The sequence below is a fragment of the Haliotis rubra genome, unplaced genomic scaffold (genome assembly GCF_003918875.1).
Source record: "Haliotis rubra isolate DU_JTF1 unplaced genomic scaffold, ASM391887v1 Scf156, whole genome shotgun sequence".
Lineage (NCBI taxonomy): Eukaryota > Metazoa > Mollusca > Gastropoda > Lepetellida > Haliotidae > Haliotis > Haliotis rubra.
Window position 1 is genome coordinate 1,581,137 of NW_025765514.1, and position 26,705 is coordinate 1,607,841.

General features: G+C 39.3%; 1 protein-coding gene across 2 annotated transcripts in view; it reads left to right on the top strand.

The window, feature by feature from the left end:
* The window catches only part of LOC124270964 (cyclic AMP-dependent transcription factor ATF-3-like), a 33,220-nt gene extending 7,144 nt beyond the window's left edge, over nt 1-26,076 (top strand). Inside the window, exons 2-4 of one of the 2 annotated variants that reach the window (XM_046706036.1) lie at nt 1,677-2,024; nt 21,348-21,455; nt 24,806-26,076. In XM_046706036.1, coding sequence (XP_046561992.1) covers nt 1,692-2,024; nt 21,348-21,455; nt 24,806-24,961 — 597 coding nt within the window. In that variant the 5' untranslated portion in view covers nt 1,677-1,691 and the 3' untranslated portion in view covers nt 24,962-26,076. Of the gene's footprint in view, nt 1-1,676; nt 2,025-9,781; nt 9,890-11,886; nt 18,384-21,347; nt 21,456-24,805 lie in introns of those variants that run through there. The other variant, XM_046706035.1, reaches the window with a different exon arrangement.
* The last annotated feature ends 629 nt before the right edge of the window (nt 26,077-26,705 follow it).

Genomic DNA, 26,705 nt, shown 5'->3' on the forward strand with positions numbered 1-26,705 from the left:
CGAATAATACTGATCCTAAGTTTACTTAAACTGTTAATTTCCATAAACATATACCAAAGGGAGTGAAAATATTATTTTAGATGCCCCCAAAATCAAGCAATGGTCGGGGGGTAGCTTAGTGGTTAAAGTGTTCGCTCGTCATGCCGAAGACCTGGGTTCGATTCCTCACATGGATACAATGTGTGAAGCCCATTTCTGGAGTCCCCCGGCATGATATTGCTGCAATATCGCTGGAATATTGCTGAAAGTGGCGTAAAACTAAAACACACTCATTCACCTAAAGGAAGTTACTTTGCACACTAAGACAACCTGAGACAAATGAGTCCCTTGTATGCATGTGTCAGCAAATATTTGTTAAAAAACATACAGACCAGTAGTTATATTTTGAGTAAGTCCACATTTATGAAGACTCATTGGCAACGGATGCAGAAACAGCACTGATATCCATTAGAAAATGCAGGGTTACACAATATTCTATTAGTGCTGGTATTGGCACTGCGATACAATACATCACAATACTAAAATTTTAGTCACGACGATATATTGCCAAAGTATTGTGCACTGAAGCTGCGAGACAATACGAATCCCGATACTGGGGTGGTGAATGATACGTATCACGATGCTAAAATCTTTAATTCTAACACCAGCTATAAAACACCTTAAGATCAAAACAGAACCATTTTAAAGTATTTCGTCAAATTCCGCCAACGTTTTTCAATGTTCATTCGGAAATGAGATAATTAAGTTTATACACAGATTTTGTGGATGTTAATAAAATGCGAGCGCGCTATGTTTGATACAGTTCCTGACACAAGAATTTCCGAGAAATTTATAAAGGATAAAAAGTATTCATACATTTGAATCATCAAACAAAAGTAAGTCTTTTTCAGAGATATCGCAATTCAGCAATATTCAAAGTCAAACATTGATGTATTGTGGCCCATTTAAAGTATCGTATCGGGATATATGACAATGTAAAACTTTGTTCACTGTATTGGCGGCCGATGGATCGATGCATCGATGCGTATCGATTAATCGTCACACCACTATATTCTACCCTCCAATCAATCAAATCTTTGGAAAGCTTAGCGGTATTGTAAATGAGCAAAAGATTTCATTTTGTGAAATTGGAATGTTGCTGCAGAAGGTTTAAAACCGACTCACTCACTCACTCACACATTCACTGACTTGGATACCTCATTTACTTACCTACACTCAATCACTCACTCACTCACATACTCTCATTTACTTCCATACATTCCCGACCGCCTCCGTGGTGTAGTGGTTAGAGTGTCCGTCCGGAAAGCGGAAGGTCGCGGGTTCGATCCCCGACCGCGTCATACCAAAGACGTGAAAATATGGTACTTGTTGGTCCCTGCCTGGTGCTCGGCATTAATGGGTACATCAAGGACTGGTCGGCTCAGAGTCAGTATAATGTGTCTGAGTGGGGTATTCATGCTTCACTGCGGCATGGTATCTCAGTGGGCTAGTACTATAAAACCAGCTTCAGTCTGGGCTAGTACAAGCAGCCACACATACACATGCATGCACGTCGTCATATGAGCGAAATATTCTGAAGCACGACGTTAAACCCAATTTCACCTCACCATACATTCCCTCACTCACTCACTTACTTCCCAAAACTCACTCACTCACCAGCTGAATGTTTGTTGCAGGGTTCCGTGAAGTAGATGATGACGTCTGTATCGGCGCCATCAAATGTCCACGTGTCCATCATCAGCCCCGTGACATGCCCTGACCAAGTGCTAGTGTCCCAGGGGGGGACGTCGTCCGCCGTGATGAACTACGTGCAGGAAGACCGGATACAGAACTCGGCCAAACTCATCAACATGAAGAATCTGGTGCAGGACGAGAAGCTGGTGGTCGCCACGTTGGCGACGTTACAGTCGGGCGGACCAAGTGACATCATCAAGGAGGAACTCAAATACATTATCCAGTCTCGGAGAGTGGCAGAAGGAAAAGGGGAACTTAAAGTCGACTTTAGTCCACCCGAGAAAAATGAGGTAAGACATTTTATATTATCATTTGTTAGATTTCAACTGTTGCAATATTATGGTACTTTTTAAACATTATTTTGCAATAATTGTGCACTAGTTGTACTTGAATTAAGGATGTAATGATTCAGTTGTACTACAGAAGTGTTCATAGCTGATGCACAGTGAATTTTCTCCAAGTAAAAACTTATGAGTAGAAATCTCCTATGTAGATTTTTCCTTTGGTAACGTCAACCTCACTGTGTGATAATCACTTATATTGACAGGGGCCGTCAGGGTAGCCTTGTGGTTAAAGCGTTTGCTTGCCATGCCAAATATCCGAGTTCGATTCCCCACATGGGTACAATGTGTGAAGCCCATTTCTGGTAGTGGTGTTCCGATTAATTGAAATAATCGAAGATTGGTCGCAGTGACCAAACGACCAAGCAATCGATCACATTTTGTCATAATCGTACATAAACGATTTTGGAACTACTGTTTTAGTCTTTGAAATATTTGACAATGGAACATATCGTTGAAGTTGTCAGGGCCTGAAAACGTGTTTAATTCTTAGAAAACTCACTTCACTAACTGAAAAACCATGACTGAATATTTCTTGAAGACTCCGGGAAGTTTATGTTCATGATATATTAGTCATCACTTTAAGGTAGCAAGTTGCATCATGTTATACATATCTGCAATAACAACCTGGATAGGAAAATCTGAAAAATGACCCTAACCAATTTTTGTCGATGATTGTTCGTTGGTAATGAATCAATCATCAATTGTTAGATTTCAACCAATTCCCAACACTAATTTCTGGCATCCCTGCTGTGATATTGCTGAAATATTGCTAAAAGTGGCGTAAAACTTAATTCACTTGCTCACTTACTTTCGATGGTGTTACAACCTACACTCTCCTAAATTTAATGAAAAAAAGTTGTTCATTCATTTATTTTGTCCTTACTCAGCACTCCAACTTTTAAATGCCCCTAAAAGTTATGTTATAATAATCATTTTACTTTTGATAAGTAGAACCCTAGTACCTGTTACCTGCACATATTGCCTTGGTACCAGAGACCTGCCACATAGTAAACCTGACCTGACAAGTAGAACAGCAGTCAGCATAGGTGTAAACACTTCACTAAACCTTCACTACTCACCTGAGTAACTTATGAAGAACTGGCCATGCTAATCCCAATCTTACAGTACTTGGCCTGTTAATCCCTAAGTCCCAAAGAGTTGACATTGAGTTCATGTTGCTCCATAAGCTGTTCTCAGAGTCATAAGGTAATAAACATCAAAAGTGCATCAGGGCCGGTATGGTAGCCAAGTGGTTAAAGCGTTCGCCCATCACGCCAAAGACCCTGGGTCGATTCCCAACATTAGCACAATGTGCGAAGCCCATTTCTGGTGTCCCCTGCGTGATATTGATGGAATATTGCTAAAAGTGGCATAAGACCTCACTCACTCGCTCAAAACAAAAGAGCATTCTGGAGAAGAGATGGCAATACCAATGTAGCTTTTTTTAGAATTAAATCTAAAAATGGAACACTGATTTTAGGACTGAAGATTATTTTAGATACTATATCACATATGTTTTAGGCCTAAAAAGAAATGTTGTGGTTCCGATTACCTGACCTACCCTTGAATTCTGGTGCCGACCCTAATTTTGTTAAGGGGTATAAATGTGATAAGCTTTTAGATACCATTGTTTTTTCCCGCCACCGACGGACATCGGTCATTCTGATAGACAAAGTCGACATGATGGCCGAAACCTTGATTGAATAACAATTATACATTAATAAATGTGTTATTAGTTTGTACTTTACTTCTAAAAGAATCTTTAAAACAAATCCTACCTACCTACCCTACATTTTAGAGAGGTGTAATCGGAATTACAATATATTTTTTATTTGGCCTTACAACTCAAAGGAGGTGTGATAGATGAGTCAGTACTGACAGCCAAGGCTGTTACCTGGAAAACCTGTTAAGAAGACGTCTTCCAGGTCCCTGTAATTTCTATACTTGCCATAGCTGCACAGTGCTAATGCTGAATGGAAGTTAAAATATCAATATTTATCAAGAATGAGGTACCTTCTGTGGATAATATCAGTGGGAATGATACGACAACAAATTCTGTTTTATCATTTCATTTAATTGTTATGTCTTGTTTGAACAGTGTGAGAGTACATTACTGTAATTCATGAATCGGGTGGTCAGGCTCGCTGACTTGGTTGACACATGTCATCGGTTCCAAATTGCGTAGATCGATGTTCATGCTGTTGATCACTGGATTGCCTGGTCCAGACTCGATTATTTACAGACTGCCGCCATATAGCTGGAATATTGCTGAGTGTGGCGTAAAACTAAACTCACTGACTCACTACTGTAATTCAGGCAATAATCAGAGGTACCTTGGTACCGATTCCTCTGGACCTCTGATCACCCATTTAAACAATGCAGTCTCCTCATCATATATGACAGTGTTAAAGCCATAGGTTCTCTGGTAGTACTGCGATAGTCCTGCAATACCTGGTAGACAGTATTGTTGACAATAGGACTACAATAGCTGGTAGACAGTATTGTTGACAATAGGACTACAATAGCTGGTAGACAATACTGTTTACAATAGGACTACAATAGCTGGTAGACAGTATTGTTGACAATAGGACTACAATACCTGGTAGACAGTATTGTTTACAATAGGACTACAATAGCTGGTAGACAGTATTGTTGACAATAGGACTACAATAGCTGGTAGACAGTATTGTTGACAATAGGACTACAATAGCTGGTAGACAGTATTGTTGACAATAGGACTACAATAGCTGGTAGACAGTATTGTTTACAATAGGACTGCAATAGCTGGTAGACAGTATTGTTTACAATAGGACTGCAATAGCTGGTAGACAGTATTGTTGACAATAGGACTACAATAGCTGGTAGACAGTATTGTTTACAATAGGACTACAATAGCTGGTAGACAGTACAATAGGACTACAATAGGACTACAATAGCTGGTAGACAGTATTGTTTACAATAGGACTACAATAGCTGGTAGACAGTATTGTTTACAATAGGACTACAATAGCTGGTAGACAGTATTGTTGACAATAGGACTATAAGAGCTGGTAGACAGTATTGTTTACTATAGGACTGCAATAGCTGGTAGACAGTATTGTTTACTATAGGACTGCAATAGCTGGTAGACAGTGTTGTTTACAATAGGACTACAATACCTGGTAGACAGTGTTGTTTACAATAGGACTACAATAGCTGGTAGACCGTATTGTTTACAATAGGACTACAATAGCTGGTAGACAGTATTGTTTACAATAGGACTACAATAGCTGGTAGACAGTATTGTTGACAATAGGACTACAATAGCTGGTAGACAGTATTGTTGACAATAGGACTACAATAGCTGGTAGACAGTATTGTTTACAATAGGACTACAAGAGCTGGTAGACAGTATTGTTTACAATAGGACTACAATAGCTGGTAGACAGTATTGTTTACAATAGGACTACAATAGCTGGTAGACAGTATTGTTTACAATAGGACTACAATAGCTGGTAGACAGTATTGTTTACAATAGGACTACAATAGCTGCGCAGGTGGACTAACAGGACTGCATTAGATCTGCGATAGTTTTGCTGTTGGCAGTAGTGTTGGTATACAACTGAAATTGTTCTTCAATGGTGCTGCAATAGTTTCTCACGGGGTCAGAAATGGCTTTTCAATAGTACTACAGTGATTCTACAATAGTATTTCACCAGTCCTGTAATAGTTCATCAATAGTTCTACATTAGTACTATACCCGTCCCACAATAGTTCTACATTAGTACTATACCCGTCCCACAATAGTTCTACATTAGTACTATACCCGTCCCACAATAGTTCTACATTAGTACTATACCAGTCCCACAATAGTTCTACATTAGTACTATAACCGTCCCACAATAGTTCTACATTAGTACTATACCCGTCCCACAATAGTTCTACATTAGTACTATACCAGTCCCACAATAGTTCTACATTAGTACTATACCCGTCCCACAATAGCTCTACATTCTAAGATGCCTAGCGGTTAGAACAATCGAAAAAAAAATACATTATCAGACAATAAAGGTATAGTTTTTTGATGACGTAACAATTGAATGACCTTAACCCGTCACTGCGCCATTCTAGTGTGCCCCCTCGTAATCGAACCATTTTACATTACGTCACAATGTAAGCGACGTCACGATGCATGTCAGTTGTCATCGCCTCGTACGGCCTCCTACAGTAAACTACACCGTTGCATCCAGTTTCTTGGTTTGCTGTTGCTTCACGCAGCTAACATCACTGCTGGAAACATTACGTTTATGTTTTACGACGGTTAAATGTGTCATTTCGACTCACAAGTTTTCAGCGACACGGTAACGTTAAGTAATGTTTACATTCCCACAATGCAATTGTGGAATGTCGCTGACTACTCAACTTCCTCTGGATGTACTGATCTAAACTTACGCTGGTAGTAGAAATGCAACGTTCATATTGCCCCATATGGTTTACGTTAATGACAGATGTAATTAAATTAATTCAGAGAAGATATTTAATCCGCGTAAACCGTCATCAAACTGTTATCATTTGTTTTTCTGGTAACGTTAAGTCTTAACGTGGGGGCAGACACATCAATAGAACAGCCAGTTAGCCCTGTGCGAGGATTCTTAATTTAGGGCACCGACACCGTCATTTGTTTTCTGCCTTAAATTAATCGTAATTATCTTTAGAAAGTATTAAATTTGGCATCTTAGAAAAGAAATACACTTCGCCCTACCACCATGTTTAGTGTAATAAAACACACTTTCGCCCTGAACTATTATAACGTTAAAGCACTCTGACGCAAGCGTCCTCGTGCTTTAACTATAAAAGTTCAGGGCAAAAATGTGTTTTATTACACTATACATGGTGGTAGAGCGAAGTGTATTTCTTAATTAGTACTATACCCGTCCCACAATAATTCTACATTAGTATTATACCAGTCCCACAATAGTTCTACATTAGTACTATACCAGTTCCACAATAGTTCTACATTAGTACTATACCCGTCCCACAATAGTTCTACATTAGTACTATACCAGTCCCACAATAGTTCTACATTAGTACTATACCAGTTCCACAATAGTTCTACATTAGTACTATACCCATCCCACAATAGTTCTACATTAGAGGGGCGGTGGGGTAGCCTAGTGGTTAAAGCGTTGGCTCGTCACGCCGAAGACCCGGGTTCGATTCCCCACATGGGCACAATGTGTGAAGCCCATTTCTGGTGTCCCCCGCCGTGATATTGCTGGAATATTGCTAAAAGCAGCGTAAAACTAAACTCAGTCAGTCAGTCAGTCAGTTCTACATTAGTACTATACCAGTTCCACAATAGCTCTACATTAGTACTATACCTGTCCCACAATAGTTCTACTTTAGTACTATACCCGTCCCACAATTGTTCTTCAATAGTTCTACATTAGTACTATACCAGTTCCACAATATTTTTCTTCAATGGTTCTACATTAGTACTATACCCGTCCCACAATTGTTCTTCAATAGTTCTACATTAGTACTATACCAGTTCCACAATATTTTTCTTCAATAGTTCTACATTAGTACTATACCCGTCCCACAATTGTTCTTCAATAGTTCTACATTAGTACTATAGTTCTACATTAGTACTATACCTGTCCCATTAGAACTATACCAGTTCCACAATATTTTTCTTCAATAGTTCTACATTAGTACTATACCTGTCCCAGAATAGTTCTACAATAGTTCTACATTAGTACTGCAACAGTCCAATAGGTATGCAGACCAGTGAAGGTCCGGGTTAGAATATAGGTCTTCAGTAACCCATGCTTAAGAGGCACCTAACGGGATCAGGTGGTCAGGTTCAGTGACTTGGTTGACACATGTCGTCGGTTCCCAATTGCACAGATCGATGGCCATGACGTCGATCACTGGATTGTCTGGTCCAGACTCGATTATTTACAGACCGCCGTCATATAGCTGGAATATTGCTGAGTGCAGCGTAAAATTAAACTCACTCACTCACTCAATAGGTATGCAACAGCAGTGATACACTTCTGCAATAGTACTGCAGCAGTCATGATTTCCCCCAGTTCCCCTCTCGCCAGTATCCCCATCGTTCTGATGAGTACTATCCAGCCCTACAATGATAGTGTCCATTTGGAAACAGTGACAAGCCCAAATTGTTTACTGATGGTACAATGGATTGATCGAGTAATATATATAACAGTCTTGTTCTAAAGTCAGAAACAGGTTCTTATTGGATACTATATGTCTATTGGAACAAAATATATTTTATATGACATGTACCGTTAAGTTACCCAGGGTTTTGGCTCTCCATATGTTTTCTATCCGTTTGAAACTAGGGACAGGTGGGAAAGATGCTATTACATTGAGGATTTGACAGTAAATATAGGACAGTTGGGTAGGCTGGAGGTGTAAGTGTCAACTCACTCCACTGATAGCTGGTTTGAGTCCAAACATGGGTACCAGGGTGAAACCCGTCCGGTTTGTCCAGTCCGTCTTTTTACTGGAATATTTAAAGAAAATGGCATAAACAAACTTACTTGAAGATAAATTTCCCATTTCATATTGTAAAAGCTAGTATTACAGTGTTTTAAGTCAGTCAGTCTTACCACTGTTCATGAGGTATAGTATTTATTGTCACTGTGTACACAATTATTAGAATTTGGATTCGACTGACTGGATTTGTTGGTTGATCTGGATCACAACTAAACCAGGGACTATTTCACTGATGCAGGACATGGTTAGTCTCAGTTAGATGAGAAGAGACCGTAACAGAAACAGGAAAATGATACATTTAGCCATGACACTAACATCGTGAAAAGATATCAGTGATTGACAAGCTTATCTGTATAATAACATTTTAAATAGAAGAGCTTTGTCCATTATTCAAATATAAAATTTCTGTTCTCCATGAGCAAGGCCATATCACATTGTTCGTAACTTCAAACAGAATTTGGTTGGCCCTGATTCTGTTTGAAGTTACGAACAATGTACCTGTACTTATTAGTTTCACCAAAGTAGTAAATATTTTTTATGTGCTTCACTTCAGGCTGTCGTCCCGCATTAATCTGATATGGATGAAATTCTGTTCAAATTGGCCTTAAAACCAACTCACTCACTAACTGTAATCAATATTAATATATGTGTCAAGTTGATTTAAATATTTATGATCAAGTTGATTGATATATATTGATGATCAAGTTGATTGATATATATATTGATGATATTTTGTGAATTATTCTTTAAATAAGAGGGGCGGTGGGGTAGCCTAGTGGTTAAAACATCTGCTCAGGACACTGAAGACCCGGGTTCGAATCCCCACATGGGTACAATGTGTGAATTCCATTTCTGGTGTCCCCCGCCGTGATGTTGCTGGAATATTGCTAAAAGCGGCGTAAAACTAAACTCAGTCAGTCAGTCTTTTAATAAGTAATTGCCAATACTGATATCCTTCTTCAGATGTAAAATCATTTCTTATGCTACTAAAGTTTATGAGTGATATTCTTTCAAATGAGACGTTTAAGATGGTGTTGTGTGAGTTGATGATGTGAACCATGATTAGGGTGATGGTCAGCTGGTGAAAGTAGTGACAGACTAGTGTGAGGGTGTACCGTAGTCCCATGTTACCCTCTGGCCGAGAGTGGCTGGAGCCCCGCCCTGCGGCGAGTGAATATAAACCGGTCTTCTTTGCACAGCTTACGCCAGAAGAACTTAAAAAGGTTGAAAAAAGGAAAGAACAAAATAGAATTGCAGCCAGACGTTTTCTCCAGAAGCGACAAGAAAAAAACTGGACTCTGATTTGTGTAAGTACATTAATTTGAACATATTTGTAACTGTTCGGAAAATTGATTATCCAAGTGTTCAATGTTTTCTGTAAAATTCAAGCTTTAAGGAAACATCTCAAATGACATTTTTATGAATAATTTTGTGGCTTACCATGTGCATTAACAAATACTGGCCAGAATGTTTGACAATGTTGTACACTGTACACAGAATCTACAGCTTACCACTTACAGTTATACTGTTATATGTCCTACACTTGACCAGACACTGTTCAACAGTTGCGTTACTTGCACTATTGATAGAGACTGTTTAACAGATCCCTCCCTACACTGTTGACAGGCACAGTTTCCCTCCCAACAGGCACTGTTTCCCTCCTATCCCTCCCAACAGGCACGGTTCCCTCCTATCCCTCCCTACATTATGGACCAGACACTGTTTAACAGATCCCTTTCTACATTATGGACCAGACACTGTTTAACAGATCCCTCCCTACACTGTTGACAGGCACAGTTTCCCTCCCAACAGGTACTGTTTCCCTCCTATCCCTCCCAACAGGCACAGTTTCCCTCCCAACAGGCACTGTTTCCCTCCTATCCATCCCAACAGGCACAGTTTCCCTCCCAACAGGCACTGTTTCCCTCCTATCCCTCCCAACAGGCACGGTTCCCTCCTATCCCTCCCTACATTATGGACCAGACACTGTTTAACAGATCCCTTTCTACATTATGGACCAGACACTGTTTAACAGATCCCTCCCTACACTGTTGAAAGGCACTGTTTCCCTCCTATCCATCCCAACAGGCACTGTATCCCTCCCAACAGGCACTGTTTCCCTCCTATCCCTCCCAACAGGCACTGTATCCCTCCCAACAGGCACTGTTTCCCTCCTATCCCTCCCAACAGGCACTGTTTCCCTCCTATCCCTCCCAACAGGCACTGTATCCCTCCCAACAGGCACTGTTTCCCTCCTATCCCTCCCAACAGGCACTGTTTCCCTCCTATCCCTCCCAACAGGCACTGTATCCCTCCCAACAGGCACTGTTTCCCTCCTATCCATCCCAACAGGCACTGTATCCCTCCCAACAGGCACTGTTTCCCTCCTATCCCTCCCAACAGGCACTGTTTCCGTCCTATCCCTCCCAACAGGCACGGTTCCCTCCTATCCCTCCCTACATTATGGACCAGACACTGTTTAACAGATCCCTCCAAACGTTATGGACCAGACACTGTTTAACAGATCCCTTTCCACATTATGGACCAGTCACTGTTTAACAGATCCCTTTCCACATTATGGACCAGACACTGTTTAACAGATCCCTTCCAGTATTATGGACCAGACACTGTTTAACAGATCCCTTTCCACATTATGGACCAGTCACTGTTTAACAGATCCCTCTTCCAACGTTATGGACCAGACACTGTTTAACAGATCCCTTCCAGTATTATGGACAAGACACTGTTTAACAGATCCCTTTCCACATTATGGACCAGACACTGTTTAACAGATCCCTTCCAGTATTATGGACCAGACACTGTTTAACAGATCCCTCCCTACACTATGGACCAGACACTGTTTAACAGATCCCTCCCTACATTATGGACCAGACACTGTTTAACAGATCCCTCCCTACACTATGGACCAGACACTGTTTAACAGATCCCTCCCTACACTATGGACCAGACACTGTTTAACAGATCCCTCTCTACACTATGGACCAGACACTGTTTAACAGATCCCTCCCTACATTATGGACCAGACACTGTTTAACAGATCCCTCCCTACATTATGGACCAGACACTGTTTAACAGATCCATCCCTACATTATGGACCAGACACTATTTAACAGATCCCTCCCTACATTATGGACCAGACACTGTTTAACAGATCCCTCCCTACATTATGGACCAGACACTGTTTAACAGATCCCTCCCTACATTATGGACCAGACACTGTGTAACAGATCCCTCCCTACATTATGGACCAGACACTGTTTAGGAGGTGTTTGTATTGTTTCAGCAACTGGAGCAACTGGAGGAGTACAACATGCTTCTACGTGAGAAGCTGTCCACGCTGAGTGACGAGATGCAGCGGCTACGTGGGTCCATCCTCTCTCACGTCAACACCTGCCCCTGCGACGGCCAGAATAGTCTTATGAGGGAACTCAAGCCAAACAGCACACACCTCCCTTTATGACAACTGATTCACTCAATCGCTTTGCTACTGCCATAATATTGCATCAAAATGGAATACCATCTGCCACTCAGTTTTTGTCTGCTTGCGTATAGCACAGAAATGGACGTATAGCATTTGATAACAAAATATTGGGGATGATTTAGTGGAATTGAAAATGTTCTGAAATTGAAAGAATCGTGAAATGGCGTTTATACATGGGCCAAGATTGATCTCAGCCCTTTGACACTGTATGACACTGTTGTCAAGGAAACCGACAAAGCTTCTCTAGGTAGTAGTAATAATGGGTTATGTAGGCCGGATGTCCCAGCTTAAAGGTCAGAAATACCAACTGACCAGGGTCAAGTCAACATAGGAAGTCTCGATGGGTATGGGAAGGTCAAGAAAAACAGTGTTTGGATAGAAAGTGTTTTCTACAGATATACTTGTTGGGCACACTGTTTACAACAGGTCAAGAAATGGTTCAAAGGAGAAAAATATTTCAATTATGCCAATGAAATTGAAATTAGTATTATTATTTTGGGTGGATTGAATGAATGGCAAGAGAATGTGATGACTTTGTGATTGAGGGAGGGGAGACAACTCCTTATGAGGAGTTAGTCAGTGACATATCATTGAGGGGGAGGTGTTTTGATACAAATGACGTTTGTGTTGGATGCAACCTACACCAAATGTTGGTTCACCTGTATGATGTAATTGTGTGGACTAAGGAAAGTGCCTGTTTCAGAACTGTCTATTTTGAACCTGAATGTGTCAATATTGTCTTGGATATTGTAACCAGCCTTAAGAGTAATTTTGTACGTGGCATTAAAGAAACATTATGCATTTTATACCAAAGCAATTAATGTGGAGAAGTTTTATATTGTTTTTGTTTGAAAGTGTTGTACAATGTTGAATATATTTGTTTTGTATTTTACATATGCTCCAAGCATTTTAAACAGTTGCTCTATAAACCTGTTTTGGTGTATTTTGTTGAAATTGTTTATTTGATACATTATAGGGCATCCTTCCATCTAGGTCTTGTTACTTGGGAGTACAGTTGAATGTGATGTGGACATTTATTTCTATTAGTTTGTTTTGTGTGTAAATTTGTTTATGCTAAAGTTTGTTGTTGTAAGTGTTTATGTAGATTTCACCGTTTAGAATCATGTTGAGAAAAATTGGACTAAATTTATTAAAATGTCTTTGAGAGATTTTTGAAACTAGGATTCAGTTACCAGTAGTGGTTCCTGCGACTTACATCTCTGTACTTAAGAGAACCCTTGACAAACAATGCATTGATTTCTATGATGGAAATTACAAACTTGAAAACTTGTTTCATTATATAAGGATGCTGAATCAAAAATAAGTGATAGTTCAGTTGAAATAACAAAGTTGACTTTCGAATCAGTTAAGTCATGTCTGCAGAAGAAATTTGTATATGTGTGTGGCAATGATAATGTTTTGTGTTATTTTTAGAAATATATACCTTTTGTTTCAAGCCCCTGTTGCATGAAGAATACCACTCTCAGCCGCTTGAGCAGTTGGTTTGAACAACTTTTGCTATAATTGCCTAATTATACGCCTTCACCAAGTGAGGCATGTCATGGTGACTGCTACCTCAGCTGATTTGGCCTTTAATAATGACAAGAAACCTCAAAACAATTGTTTATAAATGGTGTGGAAAAGATGTTGAAATTACAAGTTAATTGTATGTAGTTTGAGAAAAATATTTGTTGAATACCGTAACTGATGTTGTGTGAAGCCTGGTTGATCCATGACTCCTGGAGGATTAGTCAGGGGGTCTATACGTGGGATGTTCCTTCTTAGGACAGGGACCTAGTTAGGATTCCAAACAAAGTGCCATTGGCAAGCAGCCTGGGAAAGGATGGATATGTCATTCTAGTTGGTCTGTGAAATACAATTCACCTCAACAGAGCCATAATATTTATTTGAAATTGTTTCATTCCAATATTTGAATTTTTATGGACATTGGCTGCAGAGTTGGAGTGGAATATCTGAGCAGGTGTAGACAGTTTCCTGTACGATTCACAGATGCCGTGACCAGAGAGAGGAAGGTCTTACATTGTACAGAGTTGTACAGTAACACTCACCACAGAAGTCACTCCTTGCCTCTTGTACTGATCAGGGCCGGTGGGGTAGACTAGTGGTTAAAGCGTTCGCTCGTCACACTGAAGACCTGGGTTCGATTCCCCACATGTGTGAAGCCCATGTCTGGAGTCCCCCACTGTGATATTGCTGGAATATTGCTAAAAGTGGCATAAAACTAAACTCACTCAGTCACTCACTAGTTCTGATTTCTTCATCAATAGTTGATTCGTGTAAAACATCCTAAATCTAATGCTTCACAGTACACATTGAGGATTCTTCTGTAAAGTCTATAAACATGAAGGTATTATATTGTGCAGGTCCTTGTATTGAAGTTTCTATTTGTGAAGGAGTGCTATTTACATCCATTATGGTAAGTGTCGTTCAACACTTCCACATACCGGGTAGTATGTAAGACGTGAAACTATTTTCAAACCTCATGTAAAGAACCTGGGGGTAGCCTCACATCTTCCATTGCTGGACATAGCTTGCATTGCTGTTCTCGATGATCATAATTGCGATATGAGTTGTTAAAAGATGGAGATGATGATGATGATGATGATGATGATGATGATGATGATGATGATGATGATGATGATGGACGGACATGAAGGAAATGAATTATTTTGTATATGTGTGATTTTGTTTACTAACATTTTCTTTATATAATTTTACAAATGTTAAAATAAAATTATAAAACAGTTAAGAAATGTTTTAAGTACATAAAAGTTGTTTTATGTTTTGAATATTTGATTGTTATCAATGATCCAAAAGTTTTGATTTTAGAAATGGTCACCAATATTGGTTACTTGCGTGTTCAGAAATAGACATTGTTAAGTGTGTATTATTCATTCTGTGGCATATATGGTTTGATTTCGTATATTTTCATTGTAATAATCATTGATTAATTTATTGTCTCTTTGTATATGTTGGAACAAGTTTCTATTTTCATAATCCAGAGTATTGTGTGTATACAGATTTAGTGTCAATGATGCTTTATTTGTCAGAAAGTAATGATGTAAAACAATGCAAATGTATTATGTATGTGCTATTTCTAAAGAATATGTGCACGCCTTATAACAAGTGCATAAATAAGTATACAGATGTTTCAGCTGTTTAGATACTGTGAATATCAAGATAGACATGTTAGTCAATGTCTGTTCAGATTGTCAGAGTTTGGTTTGTGAGAATATTTAACTTTGGTTTGGCATTAGATAGAAGGTTTGTGGTTGTTAAACACAAACTAGGTACTGGGGTGGTTGCATAAGCATTAGCTGTCTTGAAGGTGAGTTGGTGACTGTTGAACTGACAGACCCAGTCAGGTAAAAATAAGTGACAGAAATATTTCACCTATTGTATATTGAACACCCCAAAAAATGCAAGTTCCAAATATAATTTATGTTTTGTAAGTGTAGGCTTTCTATTTTGTATGAATTGATGGGAAAATGCTGAAATGACGGCGGAACTGATGTGTTGTATATGGATTTTGTACATGCAAATCTGGGGCAAAAGGGCCTGCATTTTCTCTCTGAGATACCCTCGGATGTCAGACACTGGTACAGTCTTCACACTAGAAGGTCTACAGCTGAAGATGCTAGATTGTCATATGCACAATGAGGAATGGGCGTAGGGATGTTGAAGTGTTGCAGCTGTTGTTGCCAGGCAGCTGGGACGTCATCTCACTAATATCAGAAGACTTGCACTAGGTCAAACAGGGTTTGTTGCTGATTGCTTGCAATCAGGTATATCATGAGTTACAAGATCTGGGGCGGTGGGGTAGCCTAATGGTTAAAGCGTTGGCTCGTCACGTCGAAGACCTGGGTTCGAATCCCCACATGGGCACAATGTGTGAAGCCCATTTCTGGTGTCCCCCGCCGTGATGTTGCTGGAATATTGCTAAAAGCGGCGTAAAACCAAACTCAGTCAGTCAGTCAGTTACAAGATCTGCTCAAGGTCTCTTTGTATGAAGCAGTCATCACAGGAACAGTCCTGAGGTAGCATCAACAACAGCAGCTGTAGTTCTGGGCCACGGTGGACAGTACCAGCACACACAATGTGATGATGTCTCTATGCTGCAAAACTCCCTGTTGATGGTCATATTTGGGACCAGTTTTCAGAAACTAGCTCTGTTAGTGACATTTACAGTGTGTCCAGCAACATCAACATCGACGACGTTCCCAATGGCATCAAGTTGTCCTTTGAGATGTGTGTTGCTGCTAGGTTTACATCTATCACCAGATACGAACTGAATATGAACGTAACTGGACATTGGACTGCAGTTGGTAGACATACTTGCAGAATCAAGACAGAGATTAGTGTGTGAGCGGAACCACTTGCCTCGGCCATTCTTTCAGACACTGGTCACATATGATGTGCTGTTGAACTGCCTGTGTGTTATCCAAGGAGACAAAACTCACTGCTACAAGATATTCGGTGCTGCCAAGGGTATTTGTCTTTGATGTTCAGCGACAACTGCCTTCAGCTCTCATTCTGAAAGTTTATATAAATCTGTGACTGGGTACTATTGTGATTGTCTATAGTTAAAAACTTCAAATGAATTTAAGACATGCATTACTTCTGCTGTTCAGTATAATTAAATCTGATAACCTATTTTTTGAACAAACAGGGTAAACCTATAGGAATAACTTTCAATCAGTTGATTAGTGGATTTCATGCTTAGAAAATGACACAAGACATAAGCACAATATTTTGTTCCGTGAAATACAGACATATATATGGTTAGCATACATAGGGCACTGCAAGACTAGTGGAACAATGAGTGAACCCCATTTCTGATGTTCCCTGCTGTGATATTGCAGGAATATTGGTAAAACTGGCATAAAACCCAACTCAAACTCTGAGGCAGTTGGTCTTGTGTGGCATAATTGTAGCGCTGGCTGAATACAGTGTTAAACAATGACTAGAATGTTAACAGAGGCAGTTGGTCTTGTGTGCCATAATTGTAGCGCTGGCTGAATACAATGTTAAACAATGACTAGAATGTTAACAGATGACTATAGTGTTAAAGTATTACCACAGTGTTAGAGGATGGGTACAATGTAGTAGGATGGATACAATGTAGTAGAATGGATACAATGTAGTAGAATGGATACAATGTAGTAGCATGGATACAGTGTAGTAGTATGGATACAATGAAGTAGGATGGATACAATGTAGTAGGATGGGTACAATGTAGAGGGGTTATCACATTGTTGAAGGGCTATATTTCCACCAGTACCTCCCTATTGGTAGAGATCTATTTGTAATCAGTGTAACCTCAAGATATTATACCCATTTATTAAATAAACTACACAAGGATGTTAAGAAACATAATCAATTGTTTCATCAACAAAGTATTGTAAATCTGCCATGGCTTAGCACACTGACTACAGCCATAGGAAGAAACTACGTGTTCTTTACCTTCTTTGAATAGTATCCTTAGTAATTCTTCAACCATTCCTTAAATTGTCATTGCCTAGCAACAGTAATATTTTGGTGCTAGGTGTATCAAGTAAAATATTGTTTTCAGGTAGATGTTTGAAGGTCATGGGTATTGTTGGGTTCTGTGGTCATCTCCAAATGCCCTCTGGTCAGTATTCCATCAGCTGTAGAGTGTCTAACATGGATTGCAAGTTTCTGTGGGTCTTCAGAGCAAAATACGGGGCGGTGGGGTAGCCTTATGCATTCGCTTGTCACGCCAAAAGCCCTGGGTTCCATTCCCCATGTGGGTGCAATGTGTGAAGCCCATTTCTGGTGTCCCCTGCCATGATGTTGCTGGAATATTGCCAAAAGCGGCGTAAAATCAGACTCACTCAGAGCACATTATTATCTGTGAATTGCAGAACAATGTCACCTGATTTTGTGGAAACATGAATTTTATCAATACATTTTGGATCAGAGGGATGTTTTGGGAGAAATGTTTCGAGAATTTTGACATAATGTTTGATCAGTATGACTATAATGTTATTACTTTCTCCAGTAAATGAGAAAGAAAAGCAACAGTTTTGATATGTGATTGAACTGAGTGAGCTGTTCTCAGACATTTGGGTTGTCAAGGTCGTTTCACTATAGTGACCGATTTCGATAATTAGTAACCATTTATAGACAGTATATAATGTAGATTGAGACAGTGCTCTTAGATTGAAACTGCCATGGAATCACTGTCTCACAGCACTGATTTATAAACAGTGTATTTGGGGTTAGTTTTGTAGTGAAATAAAATGGTAGTACGTTAATTTGGCTGTTGTTGTTTGTGTGTATTGGCTTACTAACTGATAAAGCTTGATCCACTATTTGTGAGATACAAGCTACTTCTACAATGCCCTATTGTAAGTAATGATTATAATGTGAATTGGGAATTTTTACTGACATTTGCTAGGCGTTTTGGGTCTTGAAAATCTCAGATCCAAGTCATCAGTTATCAAGGAGTGTCTACTGCCTATCCTGAGATTGTGTGGAATGTCGGTCAAGATACATACTAGAAAAAATTGGGGCTGCGCAATATAACCGGTTTACCGGTATTTACCGGTTCAGACATGAAAACGATACGTATTGTGATACAATGATCGAAAACCGGTATTTTGACTAGCATTCGGAAAACTTCGTAACACTCGGAAATCTTCGGATATTTCCTTTTTTCATTTGTGCCATATATTATTCACATTTTTATTTTTAATCATGAATATAAGTTGTTATTGAAGCTTAATCAAGCATAGTGATTTTGCTGTGTATTTGCTCTATAAATCAAGCATTACCTCGATTATAAGTAGTTTTTTGTTTAAAAATACTTCATGCAATATATTGCAAAACATATCGCAATACATTCTTTCGCATCACAGTATATCGCAATATGATAATTCTCTGCAATACCCACCCCTAAAAAAAATAGCATACACCACAGGGACAAAGATCACATCACTTGTCAGACAGGTCAGATCCTGCTTCAAGGCACTCGGTCATTTGGGGTCATGGAAGTCTTGGAAATGCTATTGGAAGTCTTTGAAAGTCATGTCAATGTACCTCAGTTCAGCCTGTAGACAGGTTCAGTGTCACAGAGTAGTAATCTAACATGGCACACGGCTTGAAGGTACATCTTGGAATATTTCCTGGTGATATAGGGGAAGGGAGACAACTCTTGATGATACACCTGTGCCAACCCATGAATGACACTTTGATTGGCCTGGCCTGAGTCATGTGGCTGAATACATGTAGGTCTCAAGATATATTGGGCAATAAGGGACCGTTCATAATTAATGGCAAGGGGTGATGATGATGATTTTTTATATTTATTTATTTATTTATTTATTTATTTATTTATTTTTATTTATTTTTTAAAAAAAAACTTAAAATTTTTGGGGGTGGTAGGGGTCATCAATTTTGTACACATGACTCTAGAGGGGGGGCAGCAATTTTGTACATATAAATATTTAAAAATATGGAAAGGGGAGTAGGGGTCATTGACTTTGTACATGACATGCAGGGGTCACTTACTTTGTACATAAATTGGGGGGGGATTCACATTGTACATGCTTCTTCATAAAAATCATCATCACCCCCAGCCATAAATTATGAACGGTCCCTAAACCAGTGAAAATTAGGTAGAGTCGTCAGTAATACTCACAAGGGATTTCCCATTAATTAATCTTTTCTAATTAAGGCTCATTTATAATTTATGACAAGTGGAGGGTGGGTGTGTGTGTCTCACCCATTTTGTTCTAGGGATGTAGGGGGGTCATACACATGTACTGAAGAGGGATGGTGGGTGTGTCCGCAATAATTATTTTGTACACAATATTATTTTTTAAAAAAGTATGCTTAAAATGTGTGTGTTGTGTGGTGGCATTGATTTTGTACATAAATTGGGGGCTGGGTCACTCACATTGTACATGCTTCTTCATAAAAATCATCATCACCCCCATAGCCATAAATTATGAACGGTCTCTTATGTTTGTAGATAAAAGTATCTGAAACAGATAAAGATATTGCAACAACTCAACTTTTAAGATAAATTGTTACAAAATGCTTCTGCCTCTAACTGACCACAGTGACAAAGGTTGACAATCAGTCCTGTCCAAGACACACCTACATATCCTCCAGGCTGAAAGAATTGATTTCAGTCAGTGAGTGAGTGAGTGAGTTAAGCTTTACGCAGCACTCAGCAATATTCAAGCTATATGACAGCAGTCTGTAAATAATCGAGGCTGGACCAGACAATCCAGTGATCAACGGCATGAGCATCGACCTGCACAATGGGGAACTGATGACATGTGTCAACCAAGTCAGCGAGCCTGACCACCCGATCCCGTTAGTCACCTCTTACGTCAAGCATGGGTTACTGAAGATCAATATTCTAACCCGGACCTTCACAGGTAGATTTCAGTAATAGGACATCAAAACATTAGGACAGTATACGGATGTACTGAATCCCGCTTTGTAAGGTAATAGTTAATAATTTACAGTAACCCACTTTAATATTTCTTCCATATATTGAGATACAAACATGTAAACCATCGGGTATAAAGTATTGGGCAAAAAAATATAGCAGGCAAATTTTATAAATATATGTTCTCAATAATATCTCTCAAAGTGCTTATTTAATCACTAAAACTAACAGTTGTAGACAACAGTACAAACTAAGTGACATTGCTCAGTGCAATACTGTAATACAAGCCCAGCCATTCTGGGGGCGGTGGGGTAGCCCAGTGGTTAAAACTTTCGCTCGTCACACCGAAAACCATCCCCGCATACCCAACCCATTGTGTAGTCAGCCAATCAAGAAACACTTGTCACTTAGTCTTGTAACCTAATGTCCGTTCGGTTTATGGAAACATAAACACAAAATAAACATTGCATGGTTTGACAATCAAATGCCATTGAATCACTTGCAATATTTGGTTGAAAAGTACACCATCAGCAACAACCATTTATATATTCTATGCCATATGAAAGATTTCTCTCTCAGAACTTCAAAATGAAAAAGAAAGTAGAAGGGATTAACTTTAAAAATTGAAAAATACGACATTAAAATTGTTTTTCTTTTAAAGACAGTGATCCAAAACCATTCTGGATGAGCCACAAAGGATTCCGACTCCATTTATCCATAAACCAATTATTAGACTGCTTTAGTGCTAGACCGACAAACAACACTTGTTGTTCATGTTGTAAGTGTGAGACGTTGTTGACAAGGCTGACTGTTGCAGCTGACGCCTCAGGACGTGGAGAGGAGGGAAAAACGGAGGGAGCGGAACCGACTCGCAGCTCAGCGGTCGCGGGAGAGGGGGAAACGCAAGATGGATGAACTCATGCATGTAAGGATGTCAGTGTTAACTTGTGTTGTGCTTAAATATGTTTACCATGTCCGGAATCTGGGTAAAGTCCCCTGCAACCATTGCTGGTGGTACGAGGTGACTTACATGGATCTGGTAGTCTTGGATACTTCATTGATTTTATGTTCCAACCCATATGTTACCAAAGAGTGTCTAAAAGTCCTTCCAAATATCAGAAACACATTTATGTATATTGGTTTTGAATTTTGAAATTATGGGCTTCAATACTTTGAAAATACATTCTCAAAAGGAAGGGGTGGGCTTGTTTTCCGGAGCACAACTTGAAAACCATTCAATATCTTTCAAAAACTTAGCAGATATATCAAACAGACCCCAGAGTGGTGCCTTTTTTCTATCTACTGATTTTTGTCATTTTTATTTTTCTCAATTTCCATGCAAATGTTTTGGATTGAGTCTCAAGAGGGAGGTTTTTGCTTTGTTTCCAAAACTTGGCAGATACGTCAAAGAGATCTTGAAGTGGGGCCTTTTGCAATTTGCGGATTTTGGGCATTTATATTTTTCTTGATTTCCATGGAAACGTTTTGGACTTAGCCTAAAAAATCAAGTTGGACCTTAACTGTCAGATTAACTGTTCTTTCAAATTTGTTGGGGCCGGAGTGATTTGTCATCCTTTGATGACTCTTGTTTAAACATGTCACTCAAGAGATTACTTTGATTTAAATGGCCAGTCCAACGACAATGTGTGTGGTCACCTGGGACCCTGAGTGTCTGGCTCCCCAGGTCCTAAGGTCCACAGTTCTCTCACAGTTTCTCATATGAAGCGACTAGATAAGAATGATGACTTGCTAGATGGCATGTCATCATGCTCCAAAGGCTTTGCCCATAGTAGGGCTTCCACGGGTACTCGAGTACTCGAGGACGAGTCGGGTTCAGCTGGACTCGAGTCCATTTTCAAGGACTCGAGGACTCGAAAAGGGGAGATAACTCGAATTATTTGACGTTGACAGACTGTCTGCCATGTGCTAAGCGAGTGAGTGAGTGAGTTTAGTTTTACGCCACACTCAGCAATATCCCAGCTATATGGCGGCGGTCTGTAAATAATCGAGTCTGGACCAGACAATCCAGTGATCAACAGCATGATCATCATTCTGCGCAATTGGGAACCGATGACAGGTGTCAACCAAGTCAGCTTAAACTGACCACCCGATCCGTTAGTCGCCTTCACTACGACAAGCATAGTCGCCTTTTATGGCAAGCACATGGGTTGCTGAAGACCTATTCTACCCGGATCTTCACGGGTCCATGTGCTTAGCACGCAGCGGCCGCTAACGCCTAATATTAAGATAAGATATAACTTTATTATCCAGGTGGAAATTCGTATACATCCAAACTGTCTGAAAATGAATATATACACAGTTCACAAAAATATACACAATAATTGCATGCTCAAAACGAATGCTATTTACAAATAAATCTGACATGATGTAATTCAATTAACCTCATAGGTAAAGAAGCTGAATAATTTTAGTTCTAATCACATGATGGTGTGATTCAAAATATTTGTTGCATTCACAAATACTTGATGGTATGAAAGACTGTCGAGCTCTGTTTGTTTTGAGGGAAGGTAATCGACAGCAGCGTCCAGAAGGAAGTAGTTCAAAATGTTGAGATCAAATATATCAACTATCAAATCTAATTTTAGCTGCCTCTTTGACAATCTGGCTTCATAGATAAAGGGAATATACCGAAAGACACTCCAGAAATTTTGCAAGCAGTATTAACAATTTTGAAAAGTTTGTTTTTGTTGCGATGAGACAGATCCCCATATCAACATAGAAAATTGTAGGTCAACACACTTTGAATAAAGGTTTGATAAAAAACTGTCATTACAGTTTTGTCAATGCCTTCACGATAATAATTTTCAGAATCAGAAATTAGGCCAGTAACAGTGGCGTCATCTGCAAATTTCACAGTAGGCAAGTCATATATGGACAAGTAACAGTCATTAGTATGATGAAGAGTATGGATGAAGGAACACAGCTATGTGGATCTCTAGTAGAGGTTGAGAGAAAAGAAGATTGATAGCCATTGACACTGACATACTGAGTTCTATGTACCCTGAATTCTTTAACCCATCTGATAATGTTTTCATTAACACCTAGATTAAATAGTTTACTCCTCACACGGTGTGGCTGTATGGTATTAGTTGTTACAAGTCTGCAGATGAGAGTAAATATTATACATCGCTTTGAGATTCACTTCTTAAAATGATTAGGTAACTATCTTGACAAGTGATAGACATGGAGAAAGATAAAAAAATCAATGTATGGGCGTTATCTTGATCTGAATAGTGAAAAGAGCAAAATAACCAAATGCCGCCAGCGCGGTATATCACTCGCGCTTTGAAGTACAAGAAGTACAAAGACAAAAAAATTTGTCAAGTAAACATCCAAATACTGATTCTGACCAATGGGAAATGTGTTAGTCACATGACGATATGAAGTCGGAAAGAAGTAAGTGTTCACTTCAGGTGATTTTCGAAAGTACCTCGTCCGGATCTCATCCTCGAAAGTACTCGAAGTCCAAAAAATGGACTCCCCTAGCTCATAGTATCAAGTCGTCCTAGATCAACTGAACATGACATGTCCTCTAGTGGTGTTCCGATTAATTGAAATAATCGAAGATTGGTCGCAGTGACCAAACGACCAAGCAATCGATCACATTTTCTAATAATTGAACATAAACAATTTGGGAACTACTGTTTTAGTGTTTGAAATACTTGACGATGGAACATATCGTTGAAGTTGTCAGGGCCTGAAAACGTGTTTAATTCTTAGAAAACTCACTTCACTAAATGAAAACCCATGACTGAATATTTCTTGAAGACTCTGGGAGGTTTATGTTCATGATATATTAGTCATCACTTTAAGGTAGCAAGTTGCATCATGTTATACATATCTGCAATAACAACCTGGATAGGAAAATCTGAAAAATGATGCTAACCAATTTTTGTCGATGATTGTTCGTTGGAAATGAAGCAATCATCAATTGTGAGATTTCAACCAATTCCCAACACTAATGCTTACTGGTTCATGAGGCCAAGTGGTTGAAGTATTCGCCCGTTACGCCAAAGACCCAGGCTCCACTCCCAACATGGGTACAATGTGTGAAGCCCATTTCTGGTGTCCCCTGCCGTGATATTGCTGGAATATTGCTAAAAGCGGCATGAAACTAAACTCACTCACTCTACTGCTTCATGAAAGAACGATATTTCTATTTTTCTTAGCAGATCTGTTAAAAGACATGTGGACCTCACACTTTATTTTGTTCTAATGATGATGTGTCATGTCGATTTTTAATTTCTGTTGTAGGAAATCGAACAGCTTCAGTCCAAGAATGCTGAGTTAGAACATATGTTTGACGGTTTGAGCAAAGAGAGGGACCGACTCAAACGAGCATTATTGGATCATCTTTCATTGTGTCCTAGCTATGAAGAACCCCTAAACTTGTCTCTGAAGGATACTTGAACGATGCCAATTTGGCAAGACTTTATCAAAAGCAGCTGTGATATGCTAGACTGAAGGTATGGTGGACAGAAGTATTCACAGGTAGAGGCCGCTGGTCAAGGGAGGTAACTCCAATCTGACTGCACTTCACGACCAGCACTCTGCGGGACTAGTGCTAGAAGCTAGCTTCAGTGAAAGGAGAGGCAGCAAGTTGTGTTGACAACAAATGATTGGTTAGAGAGTCTGAAGAAGGGATATGATTGGTTCTTGGAATGATTGAAGAATTGGATATGACTTATGAACAGGTATTGTTCAGAAAGGTGGATAATTTGTCAGTTTCAGTGCCATGAGTCAAGTTTTGTGTTGCAGGGATAAGCATACTGCATGGAATTGTAAAAAGGATGTGTTTGTTTTCTGTAGAAGGGCACAGTGTGTTGACGGTAGACAAGAACCATGTGGAGCTCCATGATTTTTTCTGGGCAAAGTAGTCCAGTGAGCATTTATGTAACGTCAAGTGTCAGCAAGTGGTTGCTAGCTGTAGAGGTAGAAGAACGTCGACGCCTGTTTTGTTGGGTCTGACTATATACAGCACTCACTGAGGTCCGCTTGGGTTTGTCCGTGTCTTTGTGTCTTTGTTGTCTGGGGAAGGTACTTCCTCGATGTTACCTCAAAGACTACAATTGCTCTGTCTCAGAAACTGTGCAGCAGTGTGTTTGATGACTTGTCCACGTCGGTCATTGTTTTCCCCCTCATCCAAGCCATACAATCTCATCACTATCAAATCATTGAACAAAGAACCTCTCATTTATCATTGAAGACAGATCCACTGAATTGTAATGAAAGAATGCGTGTGTTACTATGGATCCCAAAATGCATGACGATTCCTCATATACATTAATGACCAGTCATTTGGACTCTTTCGGATGCTGGAAGAAAACAACATGGAGTTGTTGTTTCAATCAGTTCAGCAGCAAATCTGGTCCAAGGGAGATAATTCTTGAAAAAGCCAAATGAGACATTCCAAGCTAAACTATCATATTAGATGATTATGTGTGGAGGGACATCTTAAAAGATTTTGGCTGGATGTTGACAGGAAAAAACATGTGTTTGGTTGCTTAAAATCCTGAAAGTTAGAAGAAAAAAAATGCTTATTACTAAAATATTGTGATATATAATCTATATTTTTTTCTTGTTGTTGCATTTATTGACTTTTTCATGATATATTTGTGTGGAACACAGGCTGAATTTAACTTCTCTTTCAAAATAATTCACTTGTGATTCTCATTTAAGGTATAACATAATATTTATCATGTGTAAGAGTGACAACAATATTTTCATGCACAGTAGGGAGAGTTTTCTCACCCATGTTATGTTTATGAAGTTGCCATGGTGACTGTGCTCTATTGTACCTCTAACACTTCATGTACTGTCATACAGTTTCTATATGTACTTAATAACTTTATATCAATGTAATATATAATGATATAGTACTTAGAATTACTTCTTTTTAGTTTCTTATAGAAATTTTGAATATTGACCATTGATTGATGTTTAGAATCTCTGTAATTTACAACATAATTATGTTCTAGTTGCATTGCTTTAGCAAGGAACATGGTATGGTTACTATGGTAACAGGATCCATGCCAGTTTGGTTTTAAGGAGTTTTGTAGCTTTTAGAGCCAGTTAGCGTTGTATGTTGTCAGTCTTTGATAAACAACGTGACCTCCTTTTTGAAATAATTTGTCATGTTTATCCTCAAAAGTGA